At 30.2% G+C, this 21,864-nt stretch overlaps 1 protein-coding gene across 1 annotated transcript; it reads left to right on the top strand.

Moving 5' to 3' along the window:
• Positions 1–11,107: 11,107 nt before the first annotated feature.
• Positions 11,108–14,148, top strand: LOC133674841 (small ribosomal subunit protein uS3x). The gene is made up of 6 exons (XM_062096116.1): positions 11,108–11,264; positions 11,383–11,530; positions 11,827–11,998; positions 13,395–13,449; positions 13,548–13,679; positions 13,812–14,148. The coding sequence occupies exons 1-6, from the start codon at positions 11,235–11,237 to the stop codon at positions 13,977–13,979; spliced, it is 705 nt and encodes a 234-aa protein (XP_061952100.1). The 5' UTR covers positions 11,108–11,234; the 3' UTR covers positions 13,980–14,148.
• The last annotated feature ends 7,716 nt before the right edge of the window (positions 14,149–21,864 follow it).

Here is a 21,864-nt window from a genome sequence, read left to right as displayed (position 1 = left end):
CTTGTTCTCCTCTTTTCTGTCCCGTTTTCTATGTTTTATTTCTCTCCCTCTCTGGTACCTGAGACGGACGAAGACAACGGTGCTGAAGCTTCTGCGCACAGCAGGTTGTCACTACTTCTAGGGACAGCGAAAACGATGGCCACGCTGGTTTTGGTCTCTGTTCTTTTTCTTTCTTTCCTTCTACCGATGCTCTATGTGGAGATGATGAGGGAGATGTCGATGAAGGCGTGTTATGCTGGTGTTGAGTTCATGCCCTTGCCTTTGTGTTTTTCTGCTTTCGACAGTGTCGTTGTCGGCTCTCTCTCTCGTTGCTCTTCCTCCCTTTCTCCTCTTTTTTCTGTCTTTCTTTTCTATTTTCCTCTCTTCTCTTTCCCTTCTTCTCTGGTCTGCTTTCCTTTTCCTTTATTTCACAGTAACGAAAGGATAAAAAAAAAACATAAACTCCCTCTATTCTCTGTGTTTTCTCTCTACTCCTGTTCTTTTCTTTTCGTTCTTCTGCTCCCTCTTTTCCTTCTCCTATTGCCTGCCTCTCTTTTTGGTTTTTCTTCTTCCCTGTAGGTCAGTAAAGGAGGCTTATATATAGCCTAATATAGCTCTATTTAGGAATGATTCAATGCGATTCAATGCACTAATTCTAGGGTGTAAATCTCGACTGATTTACAATCAAATAATGCAAATGAGGAAACTAAAGTATTCTCATTGATTTTATGCTGATTCCAGTGATTTCTTTCCAGCATTAACACATCATCCCAGCCATCTATATTAGGGATAAAATCTCAGCCATTAGATGATGGTGAGGTTCCTCTCTTCATGTCATTTTGCAGCTGTCACAGAGGAGGCGCAAAATGGTTTCCTTTGCTGCAATTCTGGAGTGACAAAAGGAGGGGGCTCTCTTGCGCATGCCAATTAACAGAGGAGAAATTCAAAAGAAAAACTAGCGGGAATGGTTGTGTAGAGAAAAAGAAAAGAGTTGCAGATGGGGAGGGGTTGTTCTCAAAATGACAATGAACATTACCATGCTAATTAAATCCGATGGTATTGTTTTACGCTGCCAAGTAACATACATTATTGCAACGTTTTCTGATCCAGACCCTATTTTTTTAATTCCTCCAACGAAACCAATTCACTTTTCAAAGTTTGAAATTTGTCTTTAATTAATCCAATAAATCCTTAAAACATTAAATCGGGTCCCTCGAATCAAAACCTGAAAAACTCGGGCTGGAAACCTTCTCACAACAGAATTCTCTGCTTTCATATTAGATATTCAAACGAGAATATCTTGAGCTTCTGATATCGAAATCAAGAGATTCAAGAGCCCAAATTCATCTACTCGTCCAGGACTACAACTTTGATGAAGGATTTGAAGTGAGATAAAATCGTTTTAAAGAATAAAATCTAACAGCAATCTGGTTGGTCAAAAAGGTCTCCTGATCTGATTTAGAAACTGACAATGCCGAGTATCCCGATATGACTGAGAGTATGACCTAAGAATGATGAGTAACAAAATTGTGATGGAAGCAGAGTCTTTAGTGCAAAACTCGGGTCAGAATCCTTCTCGCGACAGAATTCTCTACTTTCGCGTTTAGATATTCAAACAGGAATATCTTGAGCTTTTAATATCGAAATCAAGTGATTCAAAATCCCAAATTCATCTACGCGTCCAGGACTACAACTGTGATGAAGGATTTGAAGTGAGATAAAATCGTTTTAAAGAACAGAATCTGGCAGCGATCTGGTTGATCAAAAAGGGTCTCCTGATCTGATTCAGAAACTGACAATGTCAACATCCCGATATGACTGAGAGTCTGCCATAAGAACAGTGAGCCCCAGGACTCAATAAAGGTGTAGGTAAATTCTTCAACATGTCATGAGTGACAAAATATAGCTGGGGTGGTCAGATATTGCACGAAACCAAGTCAGAATCAAAGCCTAACTTGGAACAAAAAATTACAATAGCAGAATCTGTTTTTTTTTTTTTTTTTGCAAATTCTGAGGGATTTATCCAACCTTAAAGACCAGATAAAGAAGAAATGAATTTAACATTACGAAGACTTCTAATCAGTCTAAGAAACCTGGTGATTTTGGCAACAAATGGGGATGCTAAAGAGAGTAGAAAACAACTCAAACAGGGTTCGAAAACATTTCTTTCTTTTCTGTTTTTGTCAATTTTCTAACAAACATGAGCTACACTCTTGCACTCAATTCAAAAGAGGTACACACTATCTCCAGCATGTGGGCTCCAAAAATGAGTAACAACAACCATAAACCGAACTAAAAATCCTAATTTGACCCAAAAAAACAACCCAAAAACAAAACCAAATTAAAAAAAACAGATTAAACACCTGAAAAACACAAAAACTAAAAAAATCTTGAACAAAACATATCAAACACAAAAAAATGAAGAACACTAAGAACATCTAAATGAACCAAGAAACGTGAACTCAAATTCAGACCAGATTTCATGAAATCAATAGTATACAAAGGTTGCAATCATTCAAGGATCAAGAATTAATGGTTCATTCACTTTGATTTTCTTTAAATCATCACGATTTAACCAACATGGATTCCAGTTTAAAACAAAAACTCTAAGATTAAAAATTATTATAAACATGTTATTGATGCAAATAAACACTATATTATTGGTTATTCATGCATAAGGAAAGATTATGTGCAAAGAAATGGAGAAAACATGGTCTAAATCTAGTGGTTAAGACAATAATCTTCCCAACAACATGAAGAACATGCTAGAATGCCCAGAAATTTTCTAGCAAAGGTTACCTCTGCCAATCCTAGAAAATGGCATTTTTTTGCTTCTAAAGCATGACTTTTTATCTCAATAAATCACAATATCATACACAAACATGTTTGAATCTAAAAACTAACAAAAAATGTCAAACAATCAAAATGAAGCATGAGATACTAAATATAGAAACTAACAACTTAAAATAGCCTACATGTTCATACAACATGGATTCAAAATTAGTTTTCTAAACCCATTTTTATGCATGATTAGGCTCAACAAGCCAAGGATAAACACCATTGCATTTAAATGTAAAACTTAAACTAAACCAAAGCTTAAAAAAACATTTATATATCAAAATAAAAACTTTAATAGAAACTTTAATACATTAAAACATAAAAAAAAACTTTTAAATAACTACATTATATAGAAATCAAAGCAACAAAGAGATGAATGAAACATTATTTGTTAAGCATCCAAACCTCTTTTTATTCTTCTAAACATAAACATAAACAAAACAAAAACAAGTCACTAAGAACCTACTTTTGGGTCTACAATGTATACTTAGAACAAGTTATTCTCTCTTAGTATTTTTTTAGAAAGTTTTACCTCTCACAAGCTTACAAAGCTTAAAAAAAACTTGATTTTTACATTTAGACCTCTAACCTTATATTTCTTATTGTTATTACTCTTCTTTTTCTAATATTTCATTATCCTTTTCTTTTTTATTTCCCTCTTTTCTGTTTTAGCACTAAGTATGCTTGATAAGGGGTATTTATAAGGTTTTAGGAAGTCTTAAATCCATTATTGGCCTCTTAATCTTGAGAAAAATGTTGTGAACCCTTGATAAGGACCTATTGAGGAGCCTTTGTATGTGAACACATGAAAACCAAATCATTTTTTGCAAGATAGTTGCACTGTCGAGGCTGACTGAGTTACTCACTTTCAAGGTTTTGTCGTAGAAATTTTGACGTCATTATCACCTTAGACCATCTCAATTTGATAGAGGTGGTGGACACCTTTTATTTGGATCCATTCTTAATCAATTTAGAGGTTTGTAACTCCACATTCATTTGTTTAAAGGTGTCAACCTAATCAGCCCAAGTTTGAAAATTGAGTGATGGCTGATCAAAGACAAGATATTATTTATACTATAAAGTTAGTTATATTATCATGTTGCGGAGAAATCTGTTTTGTATGTAAGTTTGGATTCGCATATGTATGGAAATCTGAATAGAAACCTTACTCATATGTCGGTCATGAATTCAGAAATCAGGTCATGACATATTACCTATTTTTTAATAGGTGATTAAATTATGCATCAAGTTGCGTTTTTTACTTCTTTAAAAGATGTCTGCATTGCCCGAACATCTTTTGTAACTAATAAGAAAAATTGTTCCAACACACAGCGCCTTTGGATGTTATTGTTAATTCTTAGCACGAGTCTTGTGCCTATTACTTAAGCTTTTTTGGTAACCAACATTTTTGGCTATTAAGATTTTTGAAAAAAATTTACTTTGTTTCTTATATTTTATTTTTCTTACAAATAAGTGTTTATTTGAAATTTTTGTTTTCATATTTTATTTTATAGTAAATACAATTTAATTTATGAATAATAATTTTTTTCTATTAAAACTTGATTAAAATAATTCAATCAATTTAATTGAGATGAGAGCTAAGTCTGAATTTAGTGTGATTAAATAGGTATACCCGTTTAAAAATATAAAATTTTTATTTCTTATAATATAATATATCTATCATGAGAATTTTGGTTTTCATTGTTTTATTTTTTTTAATAAAAAAATTGGCTCCATTTTTAAGGTTAAAATCAAGAGAAATAAATTATAAAATAAAAGTTCTTATAATAGATATTGATGTCATAGGAAACAAAACTTTTATTAAAAATATAATATACCTATGATAATATGAGAAATAAATCAAAATTAAAGTAAAAACACTTCAATAACTTTACAATAATAATTCAATCCTCATATAATCAAATGTGTCAATTTAACATTTTCTTCATAAACATGTCAGTCAACCAATCCACCTTCCAAACATAAAAAAAAAATACAATAATGTCAACTACAATGATAATAAAAAAAAAGATCACATCCATGATCAATTAATCTAATGAAATAAAGATAATTAAAATCAATAAGTCTAAAGACCAAGAAGTTATTATGAAATAAAATTATAAAAACTTTTTTTGTTGTGTTTTGGATACATAAGATATTTGTCAATATGTTATCTAATAGTGTTATCAACTGATAAAAAATATAACTAAATAAAAATATAATATACAAGATTGATATTAAAATAAAAAAATAATAGAGGAACTTTTAAATACAACATAAAAAGTACAAAAAACATACATATGCATTTAACCATTTATGAAACTTGTATGAGACCATAGTTGATTCTATTATGTTATGCACCATAAAATGAAAGCAAAAAACCATATAAGACCATGTTTATGGTTAGGGGTATATTTATGTGTTAATGGACACTAAATTTCATCTATAGAAGATTTTATAGGCACACCTCCATATTTACTTGTCGCACCTACATTTAAGAGAATTAACAAAAAAACAAAAACCCTAATTAATGTAGCAAAAGTATTGTAGCAATAAAGAGGAAATATTATGAATTTTAATTTAAGAGAATTAAACCAAAAAAAAACCCTAATTAATGTAGAAAAAGTATTGTAGCAATAAAGAGAAAATATTATGAATTTTAATAGTAAAATGATGATTTTTCCCTTCAAAAAAATCAGCGAAGAAGCCTTCATTCAGGGGCAAAATAGTCTTTTTTTAATGGTCCGTTTGTCATTTTTAATTTGCTCGGGGCACCATGATTTTTTCCCTCTTTTTATGAAGAGTAAAATACCTATGCTACCCTTAAAAGCAAAATTAAGATAATTAGTTTATAGGGGCTTTTTTTATTTTTCACATTTTCTTGCACAACAAAATTACTAAATTACCCTTTAAATTTACTTTAGGGGCTTCTTCATGTTTTCGTCCAGGTTATTTCATTATAATTAAATTGATTGACGGGTAATTTAGTACTTTACAATAAAAAAATACAAAATTGGTTGGCACGTGCAAAGTAAGCGCTAGTAAGTGGAAGGACACCATGATGTGTTTGGTGGCGTGTTGGTGTCCTTTGGTAGTGAAAAATCTTCTTCTTCCTTGTCATTGGATTCCTGGCAATGTCCTATTTCTCTATAGGTGGCGCCTATTAGTTGGTTCTCAATAGATTGTGGCCGACGGTGTTCTCTTTTCTCCTTCTTTTTTCTTTTTCCTTCGTCAAAATTCATCCTTGGCATTCAAATTTTTAGGTTAGTTTTCTTAGTTGCATGTATTTTAGTATTGGACCTCATGCTTTTGATTTGTAATTTTTAACCTTGACTCTTTTATAAGTTTTTGATGTTTTTCTAATTTCATCGTTTAACCTAAATTTATCAATTTTTTTTGTTTTTTTTTCACATTCAGTCCTTTTCTTTTTATTTCTTAAGTTTTTTTTACCCCTTTTGTAAAAAAAAAAAATTCAATTTTATCATTGAATCGAAATTTTTAATTTATTTTAGTCCTCATTCTTTTGGTGGTTTCTTTTTGTAATGTTTTTTGTGAAATTGATTGTTCTTTTCAATTTAACCCCTCAATCCAAAATTATTCATCCTCTGTTTTGTTTTTTGTTTTAAATTTGATCCTCATTTTTTTAATTATTATTTTTTCTTTTGAATCCTTTTGTATAATTTTTTTTTCAATTTTATCCTTTAACCTTTGATTTATTGAAAATTAGGCTTTATGGTTTTTCTAAATTTGGTGCTTCCAATCAAATGCCCGGGTTATAGGTTATATAAGGTAACACAAGTTGACATCATTTTTTTAACTTATTTTCTTTTCCGATTTCATCATTCGACATTAATTTTTTTTTAAAATAAGCTTCATGATTTTTTTTATTTTTCTTTCTATCAGATTATCTCGATCTCATGACCTAACTTGTGAATTTCGTGAGTTAACTTAAGTGGGTTTGCACCTTTTTTTTTGTTTTTAAATGTTATTTCTTATTTTGGACCCTTTTATGTGATTGAACTTTTTTCAAAAAAAAATCCATCTTTCAATATTTGATATGTTGAAAATTAGGCTTCATGATTTTTTCATATTTAGTGCTTTCAGTCTAATGGTCTAAGTCACAAGTTTTATAAGCTAATGCGAGTTGACATCAATTTTTTTAGACTTATTTTTTTTTATCTCATCATTCGACATTGATTTTCTTTTTTAAATTAGGCTTCATGATTATCTTTGCTTTCCTTTCCTTTTTATCAGGTTATCCCAATATCATAACCTGACTCGTGGGTTTATCAGGCTGACCTAGGAGGGCTTGAGCCTTTTTTGGCTTAAAATTACTATTTTTTTAATCCTTTCATATGATTTATTTTTTCAATTTCATCCTTCAATATTTGATTAGTTGAAAATTGGGTTTTGTGATTTTTTCAAATTTGATGATATTAGCCAAGTGACTCAGGTCATGAGTGTTGTAGATTAACATGGATTGACATCGTTCTTTTTTAGCTTATTTTTTTTATTTAATCATTGGTTTTCTCTTTCTTTAAAAATTGTTTGCGTCGACTGAACATCATTTTTTTTTGCTCAAAGAAAAATTTTATCGACCAATGGCAAAGCATGGACCAATTATCTAATTAATTTTTTTATGTAATGATCATAATGTTTAAATTAGAAAATCAAAAGAGGGAGTGAACCTTTTGAGCATAATATTGTAATTGATGCTAGTAAAAGGCTAGGTTATCATTAGAAAAAAGAAGGTGCTTGATTAAAACATCAATTGCCATAAAAAAAATATATGAAGAGAAGAGACAGAAAAAACTAAAAAGATGAAGCTTCTAAAGAAAAGCTAGCATTTGAGTTTTTTATATGGGACTCGCTTGTAGGAATAATTTTTATTTTATCAAACCAAGTAGTTTGGATTTTTAATAAGAATTCCAAGCCATTTTATTTTTGGAGCCAAATAAGTATTAAGAAAACTGAAATTAAAGAGGAGAGTGAACCTCATTTGACTATCCGAACGCAAAATTAAAATAAATCAATTGAGATATTTTCATTTTCATTTATAATTTATAATTTTTTATAAATAAGAAACTTACAAGCAGCATTTGATACGGATAGAAAGAACGAAACAATAAGGACAAAAATGTGTTTGGTTGAAAAAATAAAAATAAATATATAAAAATAAATTTGTCTTTGAAACAATTTTGAAGTGAATTTATGTACTTTCAAAACAAGAGTTACAGAGAGAACATGTCCCTAAGATAATATTTATTTATTTTTATTTCTAAAATATCATTTTAAAAAACTTTCAAATTCAAATTATACAACTAAGGCATGTTAGGATAAATCTAGTTATTATTATAGTTTTAAAACTCAATTCGGAGGTCAATCTATGACAAAGCCCGAGTCACTAGTTAAGGCCTAGGTCACGGGCTAGGTTAGCCCGGGTTAATGGTTATTATCATAATTTTAAAACTCGATTTAGGAGTTAACTCAAGGCAAGGCTCGAGTCACGAGTAGGGTTGGTCATTGACTCGGGTCAATGTAAAGATAAAAGTTATTATTATCATAGTTTTAAAATCCAACTTGGGGTCAACTCGGGGTAAGACTCTAGTCACGTGTCAGGAGGGTCAACTTAAGTTGACTCAGGTCAACATGAAATAAAAATAATAATTATCATAATTTTAAAACTTGATTCAGGGGTCAAGTTGGGGTAAGGCCCAAGTCACAGATCAGGACGATCAACACAAGTTGAATCGAGTCACCGTAGTGATAAAAGTGATTATTATTATAGTCTTAAAACTCGACTCGCGAGTCAACGGAGGCAAAATTCAAGTCACGAGTCAAGAGGGTCAACTTGGCTAACCTAATTTTTAAAAAAAAAAAACAATCAAAGCAACTTGTTTTAACCTTTTTTTTCAAAAAAAACAAGGAGTTTTTGACTCGTGTTTTATCCCGGATTGACCTAGGTTTTTGACTAGGTCAGGTTGAGTCAATCATTTCTCTATGTTTTCTTAAACTTAGACCAATCAAGGCCCAGGATCAACCCCGTCAAATCAGTCATAGTTTTATAATCACTGTTATTTCAATATTATTAATTTTAATATTCAATATAAACTAAAGAAAAAAAAATCAAATATTATTTTTTATTTAAAATATATAAGTTTGACAATAATACATATTAATAGTAAAATAAACTTCTTCATATTTATTTTGTGCAGTCCATCATAACCAAACAGGATACATAAATAATATATTTATCTTATATGTCATTACCAAACATAATTTTATCTTCTGTTTTTGTTCTTATCTTCTCTGCCTCTATTATTTCTATTTTTTCTATTTCGGAATACTAATCATACGTTGCAACATAGAACTCAAACATATTAGGTGCTCATGCTTTCAACTCTAAACTCAAAATGTACGGAATCCGCATTCTGAAAGTTAAGGCGACTAGGATAGTGGAAAGTATTGAACGTGAAGGATTTGATTTTTCTAACATATTTATTAAATTCAAACTATTGATTTTGAAATTAATAGTCTGGATTTGTGTATAAAGAAAAAATAACTATTAATTCTTTTTTTTTAAATGTAACAGTATATTAATTTGGTGAATTGAAATTCAAAATAAATTTCAAGAATAACTTACTAATCAATCATGTGTAAGGACAGAGCCATGTTGAAGGATCAAGTGGGCTACATCCCAAGTTAAGAATATATATATATATATATATATATATATATATATATATATATATATATATTTGTACTAAAAACTCATTTGTTTGATGAAAAGTAGTTTTTTTAAAATTATTTTTCAATTTATTTTGTATTTGTTTGTTATTAAAAAAATTGATCAACGAAAAACACTTTCCAATCAAAGAAAAATTTAGCTTGGTTTTCAGGAAAGTGTTTTTCTTTTATTTTGAAGGGAAAACATTTTCAAAAGTTATGAAAAAATTAGAAATATTATATTATTTGCTTATTATAACAAATTTGGTCCTCAAACTTTTGATTGCTATATATTTTGTTTTGATTGTTTTTCAATTTCACTCCTTAGAATTTGATTTAATTTGATTTTTATATTAACTTTGGTCCTCATTTTATTATTGTTATTTGCTTTGCTCTTATTATTTTTTTAATTAAAATTTTTTATTCATCAAATTTGATCCTCATTCTTTTGATTGTTACTTATTTTATTTGAAATAATTTATGAAATTGTAATTATTATTATTTTAATTTTAACATCTTTTAATTTCTTTATCTGTTAGATTTGATCTCCATTATTTTTATTGTTATTTATTTTATTTGAGATAATTTATGAAATTAGTTTTTTTTTAATTTCATTCTCATTCAACTTTTTAATTTGTAAGATTTGTTCCTCACTATTTTAATAAATTTTAAAAAAATATTAATAAGTTATTTTCCAGCTCGTTTTCCATTGGAAGTATTTTCCAACTTATTTTCATGACACTACCAAACATCGGAAAATAATTCACTTTCCAGGAATCTATTTTCTAAAAGAAAACTACTTTCTAGTAAACAAGCGGGGCTTAATATTAAATCAGCACAAGTTACATTTAACTAAATTAGCTAAAAAATATATTTTTTATTCATCAAATCACCCATTCATTTTTTAATTAAAATCTATATTTTTTTGAGTTAAGAGAGCCAAAGTTGAAATTCATATCCCCCCTCGTGCTAGATTACTTCTTGTTTCTCTACATATTCAACTCACAAAATTTAACAAAAGCAACACACATTTTCTCCTTTTATTTATTGTATGGTATTATCCATCACATAAATTCAACTTAATTTTGACGCAATTACTAAAGCATTACTTTAAACTTTAAAAGACGCTAAATTAGATCTTTTCCTTGCATATGTATAATCTGCTTGCACACAATATAAGATTAACGTATCATATATAAATGTTTCATATAAGATTAACATTTCACATAATATATTTGAATTAAGATAATGTATTTGAATTAAAATTTTATTGTTAATTTTATAAATTATTGTACACGAGTAAATAATTAATTTTGAAAAAAAAAATCTATATTTGCTTAGCTGGCCTTGATCATGTCACCGCTACATTGAGGCCAATCAGATACCTCAGACGGATGAGATCCTAAATGTTAAATAATATCCTCGTTAGGCGACCAACAGATTATTAATAATATGCAGAAACATAAATGAGAGCGAAGTCTTTATCAAATCTAGGCCCATAATTTGCTGGCGTCCAAAACGACATCACTAACCAACGTTTAATTAGATTACAAAAAAACCCTAGCCCTTTTTATACACACACATGCGTATCCATTACCACTACCACTCGCACATTAGGGTTTTATGCGCTTCGCCGAACCTAAAGCAGAAAAGCGCCGTTCCTTCTTAAATTTCCAATTTCTCTCCCAATCATGGCTACCCAAATCAGTAAGAAGCGCAAAGTAATCTCAAATTTCCCTCTTTTTTCTTTTATTCTGTTTCAATTAATTAAATCTAGCTATATTGTTATTATTATTTCTCATCTAATCCTGTGATCTATCTCCTTCTTCTTCTTTTTAGTTTGTTGCAGATGGCGTTTTCTATGCAGAACTGAATGAGGTATTGACTAGAGAATTGGCTGAGGATGGGTACTCTGGTGTTGAAGTTAGGGTTACACCGATGCGCACTGAGATCATCATCAGGGCTACTCGTACCCAAAATGTTCTTGGTAAAGCTCTCATCTTTTATTTTAGTTTTTTTTTTCTAAATTATTTAGTAATATTTGATATGAGTGTCAGTGCTGTTGCTTTAGCTATTTACTCGCTGAAAATAGTATTTACCTAGCTTGAATGCAAGACAAGGGCAGAGAGATACTTTTGATGAATCAATATACTTTTAGTCAAAGTCATAGTTGATAATTAATTTGTAATTGCCATCAATTTGCATATTAGCTCGTAATTAATAAATAATTATCTTATATGATGAAATGGAGTAAATTTTCTCTTGTATGTATTTGTCTTTCAGGTGAGAAGGGGAGGAGGATCAGGGAACTGACCTCTGTTGTTCAGAAACGTTTTAAGTTTCCTGAGAATGGTGTGGAGCTTTATGCTGAGAAAGTTAATAACAGGGGTCTCTGTGCAATTGCTCAGGCTGAGTCTCTTCGTTACAAGCTTCTTGGAGGCCTTGCTGTTCGCAGGTATATTGCATTGTTACAACTATATTGGTTGATTTGTTATTGGTGACTGTTTTTCAGTTTCTTTGCATTGGTTAACATACCAGCATGCTTGATAATTGAGTTTTGGTGTTTTCAAGTTCTGTAATGTTATGAATTCTGATGTTTCTAATTGTATAGTTTGGCATTATGTGCTAGCTATTTTGAGTTGATGAAGTCATCTTTATAGCGAGTTGGTTATTTACAAATGTCCATCTCTTGTCGGATGGTGACGATATTTGGTGATACCATCTATGCTCTTATCTGAGGGATGATTGCCATTCCTTGCACAAGTTTTGATGGTAGATGATACATTTCATGAATAAGCATTTCATAGGTCTCAGTCCTTCACCGCTTAGGAAACATTATCTTGCATGTTGAGCATTATTTATATTGCATATATTACGATTTATGTTTTGAATTTTGATGTTTCTGGTTCTACAGTGTAGTCTTATTTATTAACAAATTTGTATTGATGAATTTGTCTTTATAGCGAGTTTGTTATGTTCAAATGTCTATCTCGTGTCAGAGGACTACAATATTTGGTGTTGCCATCTGTTTTCTTAGTATCCAAGGAATATTTATGTCATTCCATGCAAAAGACTTTGGATGTTAGATGTCACATTTCTTGAATAAGTGTTTATTTAAAGAGTCATACAGCAAAGAGACATTATCTCAGCATGATACTTTTTTTGCTACAGTTGTATCATTAATGTTCCATATACATTTAAGGTTTCTAACTGTGCTCATGCAAATTGTTTGTGAGGAGTTTTCTGGCTTCTTGCTCTACTATCTGAGGCCTTGGAGCTTTGTAGTCTTCTAAAGCCCTGATATCTTATTCTGATTTCACTCAGTTCTTCATAAATTTACCTTTTATTTTCTCTGTTCTTTGTTGTTGACATATGAGCATTGTCTTCTCTTTTTCTCTCTATCTTGCTGGTTTAGCCTGTTGGTTTTGTATCAACGCTCGTATTAATATTTTCTTGGAGTTTGTCAGGCTTCTTTTACTTTTGCTGTGGTACTTGGAGTTTGGAATGCTCTCCCACATCCTGTTACTTTTATCTACTTCTTGATTCTTCCGCTGTTACTAATATTGGTAGTGTTATAGAGAACTGTTTATCTCTGCAGTTGAATTTTATTTTTTTTAATCAAAACTGCAGTTGATCTTTGAAGACAATGTTGTTAGTCTTTCCATTGTACCTTTGTGTGAATTTAGGGTGCTTATGCTTTGAAGGTTTTATTTGGTTGTCTGTATGAGTGGGGCATGAAAATCTTCATCAATACCCCATGTCTCAAGCTCTTTTTATGCATTTTATCCTTATAAGTTGTACATATTTTGTCCCTTTTGAAATTTATGGCTGAATTTTATACATGTTTATAGGGCTTGCTATGGGGTCCTGAGATTTGTAATGGAGAGTGGAGCAAAAGGATGTGAGGTACGCATCAAAATTTTCTTGTTTTTTCTATTGTTTCCATTATACCAGCATGAACGTGCTGCATTTTGGAAGTTTGATTCTTTTGTGTAATCTCTCAGGTTATTGTGAGTGGAAAGCTCCGAGCACAACGTGCCAAATCCATGAAATTTAAGGATGGGTACATGATATCCTCCGGCCAACCTGTTAAAGAGTACATTGATTCAGCTGTTAGGCATGTTCTTCTTAGACAGGTCAGTTGCTTCTCTTGTGTTTCTTTTGTGGATTAAATTTGCTCATTGTTTGTTACCTTTTTTTTATTGGCTTATTTTCTTAAATCTTATTTGGGTTTCTGTTTCCTCGATAACTATCTATGAGGGTAACAGGGTGTGCTTGGTATCAAGGTCAAGATCATGCTTGACTGGGATCCTAAGGGCAAGGTGGGGCCCATGACACCATTGCCTGATCTGGTTACCATCCATCCTCCCAAGGAAGATGAGGAGTATGTTGCTCCACCAGTAATGACAGCCAATATTGAGATTCCAGTAGCATAAATTATGTGGTTGCTTCCTCTTCTCTACTATATATGATTAGTCGCATTTTGTAGCCTCCTTGTACGAACCAATATTTGGTTTTGGCTTTGTTATTTTTAAGCTTTCAAAGTTGTCCTTTTTGGCTACTAAAGTTCGTCGCCAGATGATTTAAGAAGTGCATTTTTTTGTCCGCTGTTTTTCATTTACGTCCAATTTTAAAATTGTAATGTTGGGGTTATAATTGTACAAATATTATAGAAAAAGCTATGTACTGAATCTGTATATCTGGTAAAAAGTGATTATGTAAAAACTTAATTGTACAATTAAACTGTAATTTCGACCAGACAAATTTTTCCAATGTCGATCAATTTGTAAATAAATAAAATGTATAGATTAAGATAGTTTGTTTTAAAATTTGAAGGGATTAAATGGAAGTTTTGCATCTAAATAAACAAAATAATGTAATCTCCTGTTCTACTCCTGTTTGACAAATATTTTTAAAAATATATAAAAATATCTTAAAAAATAATTTTTTAATGGAATTTAGTCAGTAACATATTTTTTTTAAAAAAGAAGGATAATGAAAGTTCAAAGAATACAACTGAAAATCAAATAAAATAAGAAAAATTAAAAAATTAAAAAAGAAAGAAAGAAAAAGATCGTTTTCTATAAAGTAGATATTCAAACAAAATTGAAAATATTATAATACTTGGACTACATAAAAAGTCTTAATAAAGATATTTAGAGAATCATCATTTATGAATATCATTGAAGTTACTTAGGTGAGAAATCCGGTTGTGAGAAATTCAAAATTTTATTGAAAATAGTCTTATTGTAATATATAACAGGTGATCTATCATATTTCTTAAAAAAAAATTCATTGTAACCTTGGTTGTGAGAAGTTCACATATTTCTTGAAAATAATCTTATTGTAATGCATAACCTACCGGTGGTGAGAAATTTAGAGATTTCTAAAAAATAATTTTATTATAATGAGTAACCTATCTGATTATAAGAAATTCAGAGATTTTTTAAAAATAATCTTGTTGTAATGAGTGACATATCCTGAAAGTGAGAAAGTAAGAAATTTCTCGAAAATGCTTTTATTGTAAGAGGTGACCTACCCGATGATAAGAAAGTCAGATATTTCTTGAAAATGATCTCATTGTAATAGATAACCTATCCAATGAAAAGAAAGACATAGATTTTTAAAAAATAACTTCAATGTAATGGATGACCTACTTGGCAGTGAAAAACAATGGGTGACCTACCTGGTTGTGAGAAATTCTCATTGTAATGGGTGAGAAACCTAGTTGTGAGAAATTCAAATATTTCTTAAAAATGATCTCATTGCAATAGTTGACCCACTCAGTGGTGAAAAATTTAGAGATTTTTTTAAAATAATTTTTCAAAAGTGTTTTAAAATATAGTTGTTCAAAGAGAATGTATCTTATCTTCTAGGCTAAAAAGGATTAACTAATGATCACGAGTTACCCATACCTTTGAAGCTGGACTTTTGGATATCACGTCAAATCAGTAGTATCCTTGCCAAATCTTTGACAACTCAAAATTTATTAGAGCTTTTTTGGATTTCATTGAGGATGTTTTTTCCTTTGCAATTCCTGTGCAAAACTTTGTATAATGCTTTTAATTTTATACATGTATATTTACCTGATTTGAAATATAAGCCATTTGTTTTTCTTCACAACCTCTCTCTTGTTTTGAGGTTTGTAATTTCTAAGATGAGTTTTATTTGTTGCTTGACTCTTCAGCCCACTTTTTGCATGTGTGATTAATGTGTCTGACTATTTTTTTTTTATCATGCAGCCTAAACCTTGCGTAATGAATACTTTCTTCTTGGGTTTGCTACATGAAGCCTTGCTCAGTTGGTCATTCCTTGAGAAGTGACAAATTCTCTTAACCATAATATTGGCCTCGGGCAAATGATGCCCTTAATTGTGGTATTTTTACACCATTGTCCACTTATTATTTATTTTGATAGAGAAGCGGTACTCCATTACTCTCACTTTCTTAGAAGTTTATTAAATTATGTATTGTTAATGACTGTTTAAAATTTCCCCCAACTGATCTCACTGTGTGCATCCTTTCAGCATTTATTAAAATGCTCTCATATGATAACATATTTATCAGGTACCATTGCCATTTCTCAAAGGGTAAACCAACACTTAACCATGAAGATACCCTCCATATGTGGCGTTAATTTCAATTGCTAATGGTGTTCACCATATCATCCATTGTCATAAATTGTTTTTTAGCAACATTACCCTCAATTGATCAAGTTGTGCTCATTATTTTGACTATTATTAAGAGGCACTTGTCATTGTCAGATGTCATTCATGGCTTTGATGAATTTTACCAAACAATCATTTGACTATTGTTATCACAATGTGTTTGTATCAATGCTGATTTACCTCAACTAGCCTGGTGGCGATCGTCTTTCTATAAACCATGAGTACATGCATCATCATTTTTTTTTTGTCAACTTTGAAAAGGTAGTTAATGTATATTTTTCAAGAAATCATTTTTCATCTTTTAAGACCACTTCACAAGTTTTAATGATTATACCTTTGTATATCTTATGATTGGCATGAAATCACTAAGATGTAAATTGAAAAGTATCTATTTGGTCGAGACCCTAAGACACGTCTTTTAACACTAATATGCAATTTTACAGATATTTTGATGATGATTGACAAGGTATAGGCTGATAAAGAAGTGTTAGATAAAAATTGGGTTGTTATGGCTCAAATGAATTTCTTGTATTTTAAAAATAGAAATTTACCTGATGAAAATTTAAAACAATTTTGTTTTGAATTTCTTATAATTCCCAGGGGTTTAATCTTTATATATATATATATATATATATATATATATATATATATATATATATATAAAGAAAAATAATGATTTGCTCTCTTATGCAAGTGATATTAAAATGAATGAAGGTACATGATGATGTGACCTTCTATCTTTTTGGTTTCAATGCAAAAAGGCATGAGTGAAAGCTCGAGTTTTTGTTTAAGAAAAATTTATTTTATTTTTTAGTACTCATTTTATCAACATAAATAATAATGAGTAACTTGTTCGCAATGTCATGATTCTTGTGAAAAAAAATTCTTTATATTTTGATAACGCTATTTATTGGTTTAGGTTGTTTATTTGTCTAATTAGAAAGGACTTTTTAAAGACATGTAATGCAGGTTATGACTCTTGGCTATGAAAGAAAGGGATTTATAGGCTTAAAGAGTGTTTCAACGTTCTAAAGACTTAGGATCACTACCATTTACTTGACTCATTATGTCTTTCAATCTTATTTTCTTTCATAGTATTTCTTTGATTTGCCTTTTTTAATTGCTTTAATGGGCCATCCTTATTTTATTTTGACCTTGACTTGGTCATTTTTGTTTTTTATTTGGGCATGCCCCCTAGCATTTGAGTTTCATTTTTTTTTCTCAACTCTTAAATTTCTATTTGCCTCCAATATAAGATATGATTCTAGTTAGAATCAACTCTTAATCTTTGGATTTGATTTTTGACCCTAGGATATTTACGGAGAAAAACTTACTTAGGTTTAAAAGGGGAGTCATAAGGGATTTATTTTAAGAATGTGAAATGAATAAAAAGATGGCACTTTATCATTTCAAGCACAAACGGTTAGAACTGATAAATCTTTCATTGTCTAGTATAATAGTTTAGATTTACAAAGAACTATGTTTTGGAGTCTATGACTACCAAATCCACTACATACCATTATACATACATGTAAAACATGAATGAAGAGACATGGTGTGAGGGTAATTACATACTTTCATTTTATGTCTTTTCATTAAAAAATGTGAGGTCACCTTAGAATGATAATTGCTTGAATGATTCATTTGTCACCCTACAAAAAAAATGTCTACACACTGTTTTGAGTAAACATTGAATTATTTCTGAAATCAAAAGGCAAATTTAATTTTTCAAGATTATTTTGGTAAGGGTTTTTTCACAAAACTAATTTGGTCATATTGTTTTGAACAAATCCATGAGATCACTTACAAGGTTCAATTTTTTAAGTCTATGAAAAATTTTCCCCTAGTATCTTGCATGGCACACCTTGATATTCGACCATCTTTTCCATTATATTTATTCAATTATGGACAATAATAAAATATCAAGCTATTACTTTCACACAAAAAAAATATCTTGATTTAAAAACAACAAATAGACATAAAAAGACATATTTCACTAAAAAGATGTGATGCAATCCACAAAACAAAATGTAGAATAACAAAGTTAGGGGTGAGAAAATTCGGTTCGGTTCTGTTTTATCTAAAAAACTAACCAAAATTAAATTTTGAAAACTAAAAAATTCAAACCGGAATCGATTCAAACCGACCGGTTTCGATTCGGTTCGGTTCGGTCCAGTTTTTTAACAGAAAAACCGGAAAACCTGTATTATTGTTTTTTGGGCTTTTTTGGGCTTTTTGGACTTTCTAATGGGTTTTCTTATGCGCTTTCTAATGGGCTTGTAATTAATGTAAATATTATCTAATTTTGTTACAAAATTCTATAATATATTTAATATTTTTTGTCACTAAATATTCATTTATATTAAATTATTAGTACTAATATTATGTTTAATATGTTGATAGTCTTTCTAATACTTGTGTTTTGGACTCCTCTCCTGCATCAAAGTTTAAATAAAACACACACCAAATTTAAATTTAAATTACAAAGCATTGCCTTCAAAAGGGCTTAAAAAGAAACAACAAATAACATTGCCATAAAAAATAAAACACTTTATGCAAAAAATATAAATCTTCATTGTGCATATCATCCCAATCAAAAAGCACATCAAGATGACAAGAACATTGCACTTTGATTCCGTAATACCATTGACATCAAAACCTGAAAATCAAGATCTAAAATTGTAACATGATAAAATAAATTAGAATATGTAAAAATAAAAAGTAGTATTTTACCATCAAAGTAACTTCTGAACTAATTATCATCTGATGCTACATGTAACTTTCCACCAAATTCTACAAAATAAAAAATTAGACATATTAGATGATTGTAAACAATTTAATTAATAAATGACAAAATAAAAGGTGCAAGTTTCTAAAAAACATTTACCTGACTCAAGGTTTTCGTAGGTTTCAGGATCATTTATCAAGCTTCTAATATCAGTTGGAATTGATTCATGATGCAACCAATTTTGACAACAAATGAGTGCTTGAATAGTTGCTGGAGATAGAGAACTTTGAAATTGATCAAGTACACGACCACATGTGCTAAATGTTGATTCAGAAGCCACCGTGGATCTAGGAATAGCTAGAACATGTTATGCAACCTTTGAAAGTGTCTTATATTTCAAAGCATTACTTTTTCACCAACCCAAAATATCTAACTTATCATCATTAGGATCCTCACAACCATCAATCAAATACCTCTCAACCTTATTTTTATTTTCCACATTATCCACCTCGTGCAAATGTCTTTTGAATCGAGCCAAAGTGTTAACATCTACCTCCACATCATCAATAGCATTAACATCATGTTTATGCCTATTATTATCCACCACTTCATCAATTTTCAAATAAAACTCATACAAGCTCACCAAAGTATCTTTCACCTTATTTGTTAGCAATTGTGCTTTGTCATAATCATACAAATCACCAAAACAAAATTTCACATATTTCAACTTCAAACGTGGATTTAAGACATTAGCCACATATAACAAAAAAATCCGATATACTTCATAACCCCAATACTTCTCAAACTTTAACATCATATTCATCGTCATTCCACTTAAAATACTATCTTTATTTTTACACAATTGTAACAAGTTTGTATCCATGTAAATCAATTCATTGAAGAAAGCATTTGATGTGACATATAATGAGCCAGAAAATCTTAATGTAACCATATAAAAGATCTTTAAGAACTTAATCAAAGCTCTTGCATTTTCTCAATCCTCCAAACCAGGTGGCCCTATATTTTTTTTACTCCTCTTTGAATCAACCTCCAAAAAGGAACTCATCTACCTAGGTTCTTTTTCACACCTAACCTCAACACCTTTTCAAACTTTTTAGCAACTTCTAGCATATGATAAGTTGAATTCCATTGAATTGCCACATCTAAACACAATGATTTCTTACACTCTATATGCAACTTTTCAACATACTTCTTAAATGCAAGATGCCTTGACAGTGAAGATCTCACAAACCTAATTACATTTCGAATCTTAACAACTGAAACATTAATCTCTTTCAAGCCATCACACACAATGAGGTTTACAATGTGTGCACAACATCTAACATGCAAGTGCTCATTTGACAATATATTAGTTGGCCAATCTTTCATCACATTCTTTAAATATGAAATGGTCACATTATTAGAGCTTGCATTGTCTACTGTAACAATCAACAGTTTATCAATCCCCCACTCCAACAAACAATTCTCAATAACTTGGCCAATTGTCTCACCCATATGATTGAAAACTTGACAAAAATTAAGAATTCTTTTATGCAAATTCCAGTCATTATTAATCCAATGAGCTGTTAAACACATATAGTTAATATTTTGGATTGATGTCCATGTATCTATTGTTAAACACAATCATTGACCCCTAAGAGCTGTCCTTAATCTATCCTTCTCTTCAACATAAAGTTTCAAACAATCTCTCATAATAGTGAAACAAGAAAGAATGTCAAATCTAGGTTGCATAGTCCTAACAAACAATTTAAATCCCTGACCCTCCACAAAATTAAAAGGCAACTCATCAATTATAACCATCTTTGCTAGTGTTTGTCTACATTCATCATAATTATAACCTATTGCTTTAAGACTTCCCACATTTGGTCTCTCAATTCACCCTTCTCTATCTTAGGTTCTAATACCAAAACCTTTTGTTTATTATCAACCACAAAAGGAAACTTTTTGCACACTTTTAAATGACTCCACATATTACTTGTTCCATTAGCAATAGTATGACATGCATAATGTTTTCCACAATAATTACATTCAGCTCTAGGGGCTTTAGGATCAACATCAAGTTTTGTAAAGTGATCCCAAATTTATGGTGTTTTTTTTATTATCAGCATTTCTTTTCCTAGATGTAAGGACTTGAGGTTGTTTACCTTTTGTATCTGTGGTGGATCCTACATTGGTTGATTCTGTGTTAGTTTTTAAAGTTGGAGAAGTGGTTGATGTTGGTGTAATGCCCGTGGATGAAGCATTTTGAATTTGAGGAGTTTCCATCTATTATTACATAATGAAAACATGTTAAAAACCCATAATTTATAATAGACTTAAATATACTAAAATTCAAAGAAACTATCAAACTAATAGAAACTTAAATGTCAGGCAAAAACACAAAAACAAAATGGAAAGTAATATTAGCCTAAACATCTGTCAAGCCTAAGTTCACTGCCATCTGCCAAGCCTAAGTCTCAAATTCACATTTCACACCATCAAATTGTCATTGAAATTCTGATTAACAGTCTATTTCGAGATGCAATAGGAACAGATTTACATCCTATATTATAAAAGCAACAGATTCTTAGTCATTTCGGGAAATAGCAATAGATTTTTATAACAATAAGTTTACTGTCAAGCCTAAGTATGTCCAACAATCAAATATTGATCTCCTGGTAATTAAGTCTCTACTAGTTCTGTTACGAATCCTATATTTAGTCATTAATTAGTTTTCCAATGATAATCAGAAAAAATCAACGACTAATGACAGAATTTTAAATATCCATTATGTTAATCAGAATTATTCACGTAATTAGTGATAAAATTAATGAAATTAATGACTAAATATAAGACACAAAATCACATTACACAGAACACATTACACAAAAATGAATGAATGGCAATGCGGGGCTTTACCCAGAAT

Source organism: Populus nigra, chromosome 15 (genome assembly GCF_951802175.1).
Source record: "Populus nigra chromosome 15, ddPopNigr1.1, whole genome shotgun sequence".
Taxonomy (NCBI): domain Eukaryota; kingdom Viridiplantae; phylum Streptophyta; class Magnoliopsida; order Malpighiales; family Salicaceae; genus Populus; species Populus nigra.
Note: the sequence above shows the minus strand (reverse complement) of the source record. Positions and strands in the feature narration are given on the sequence as shown.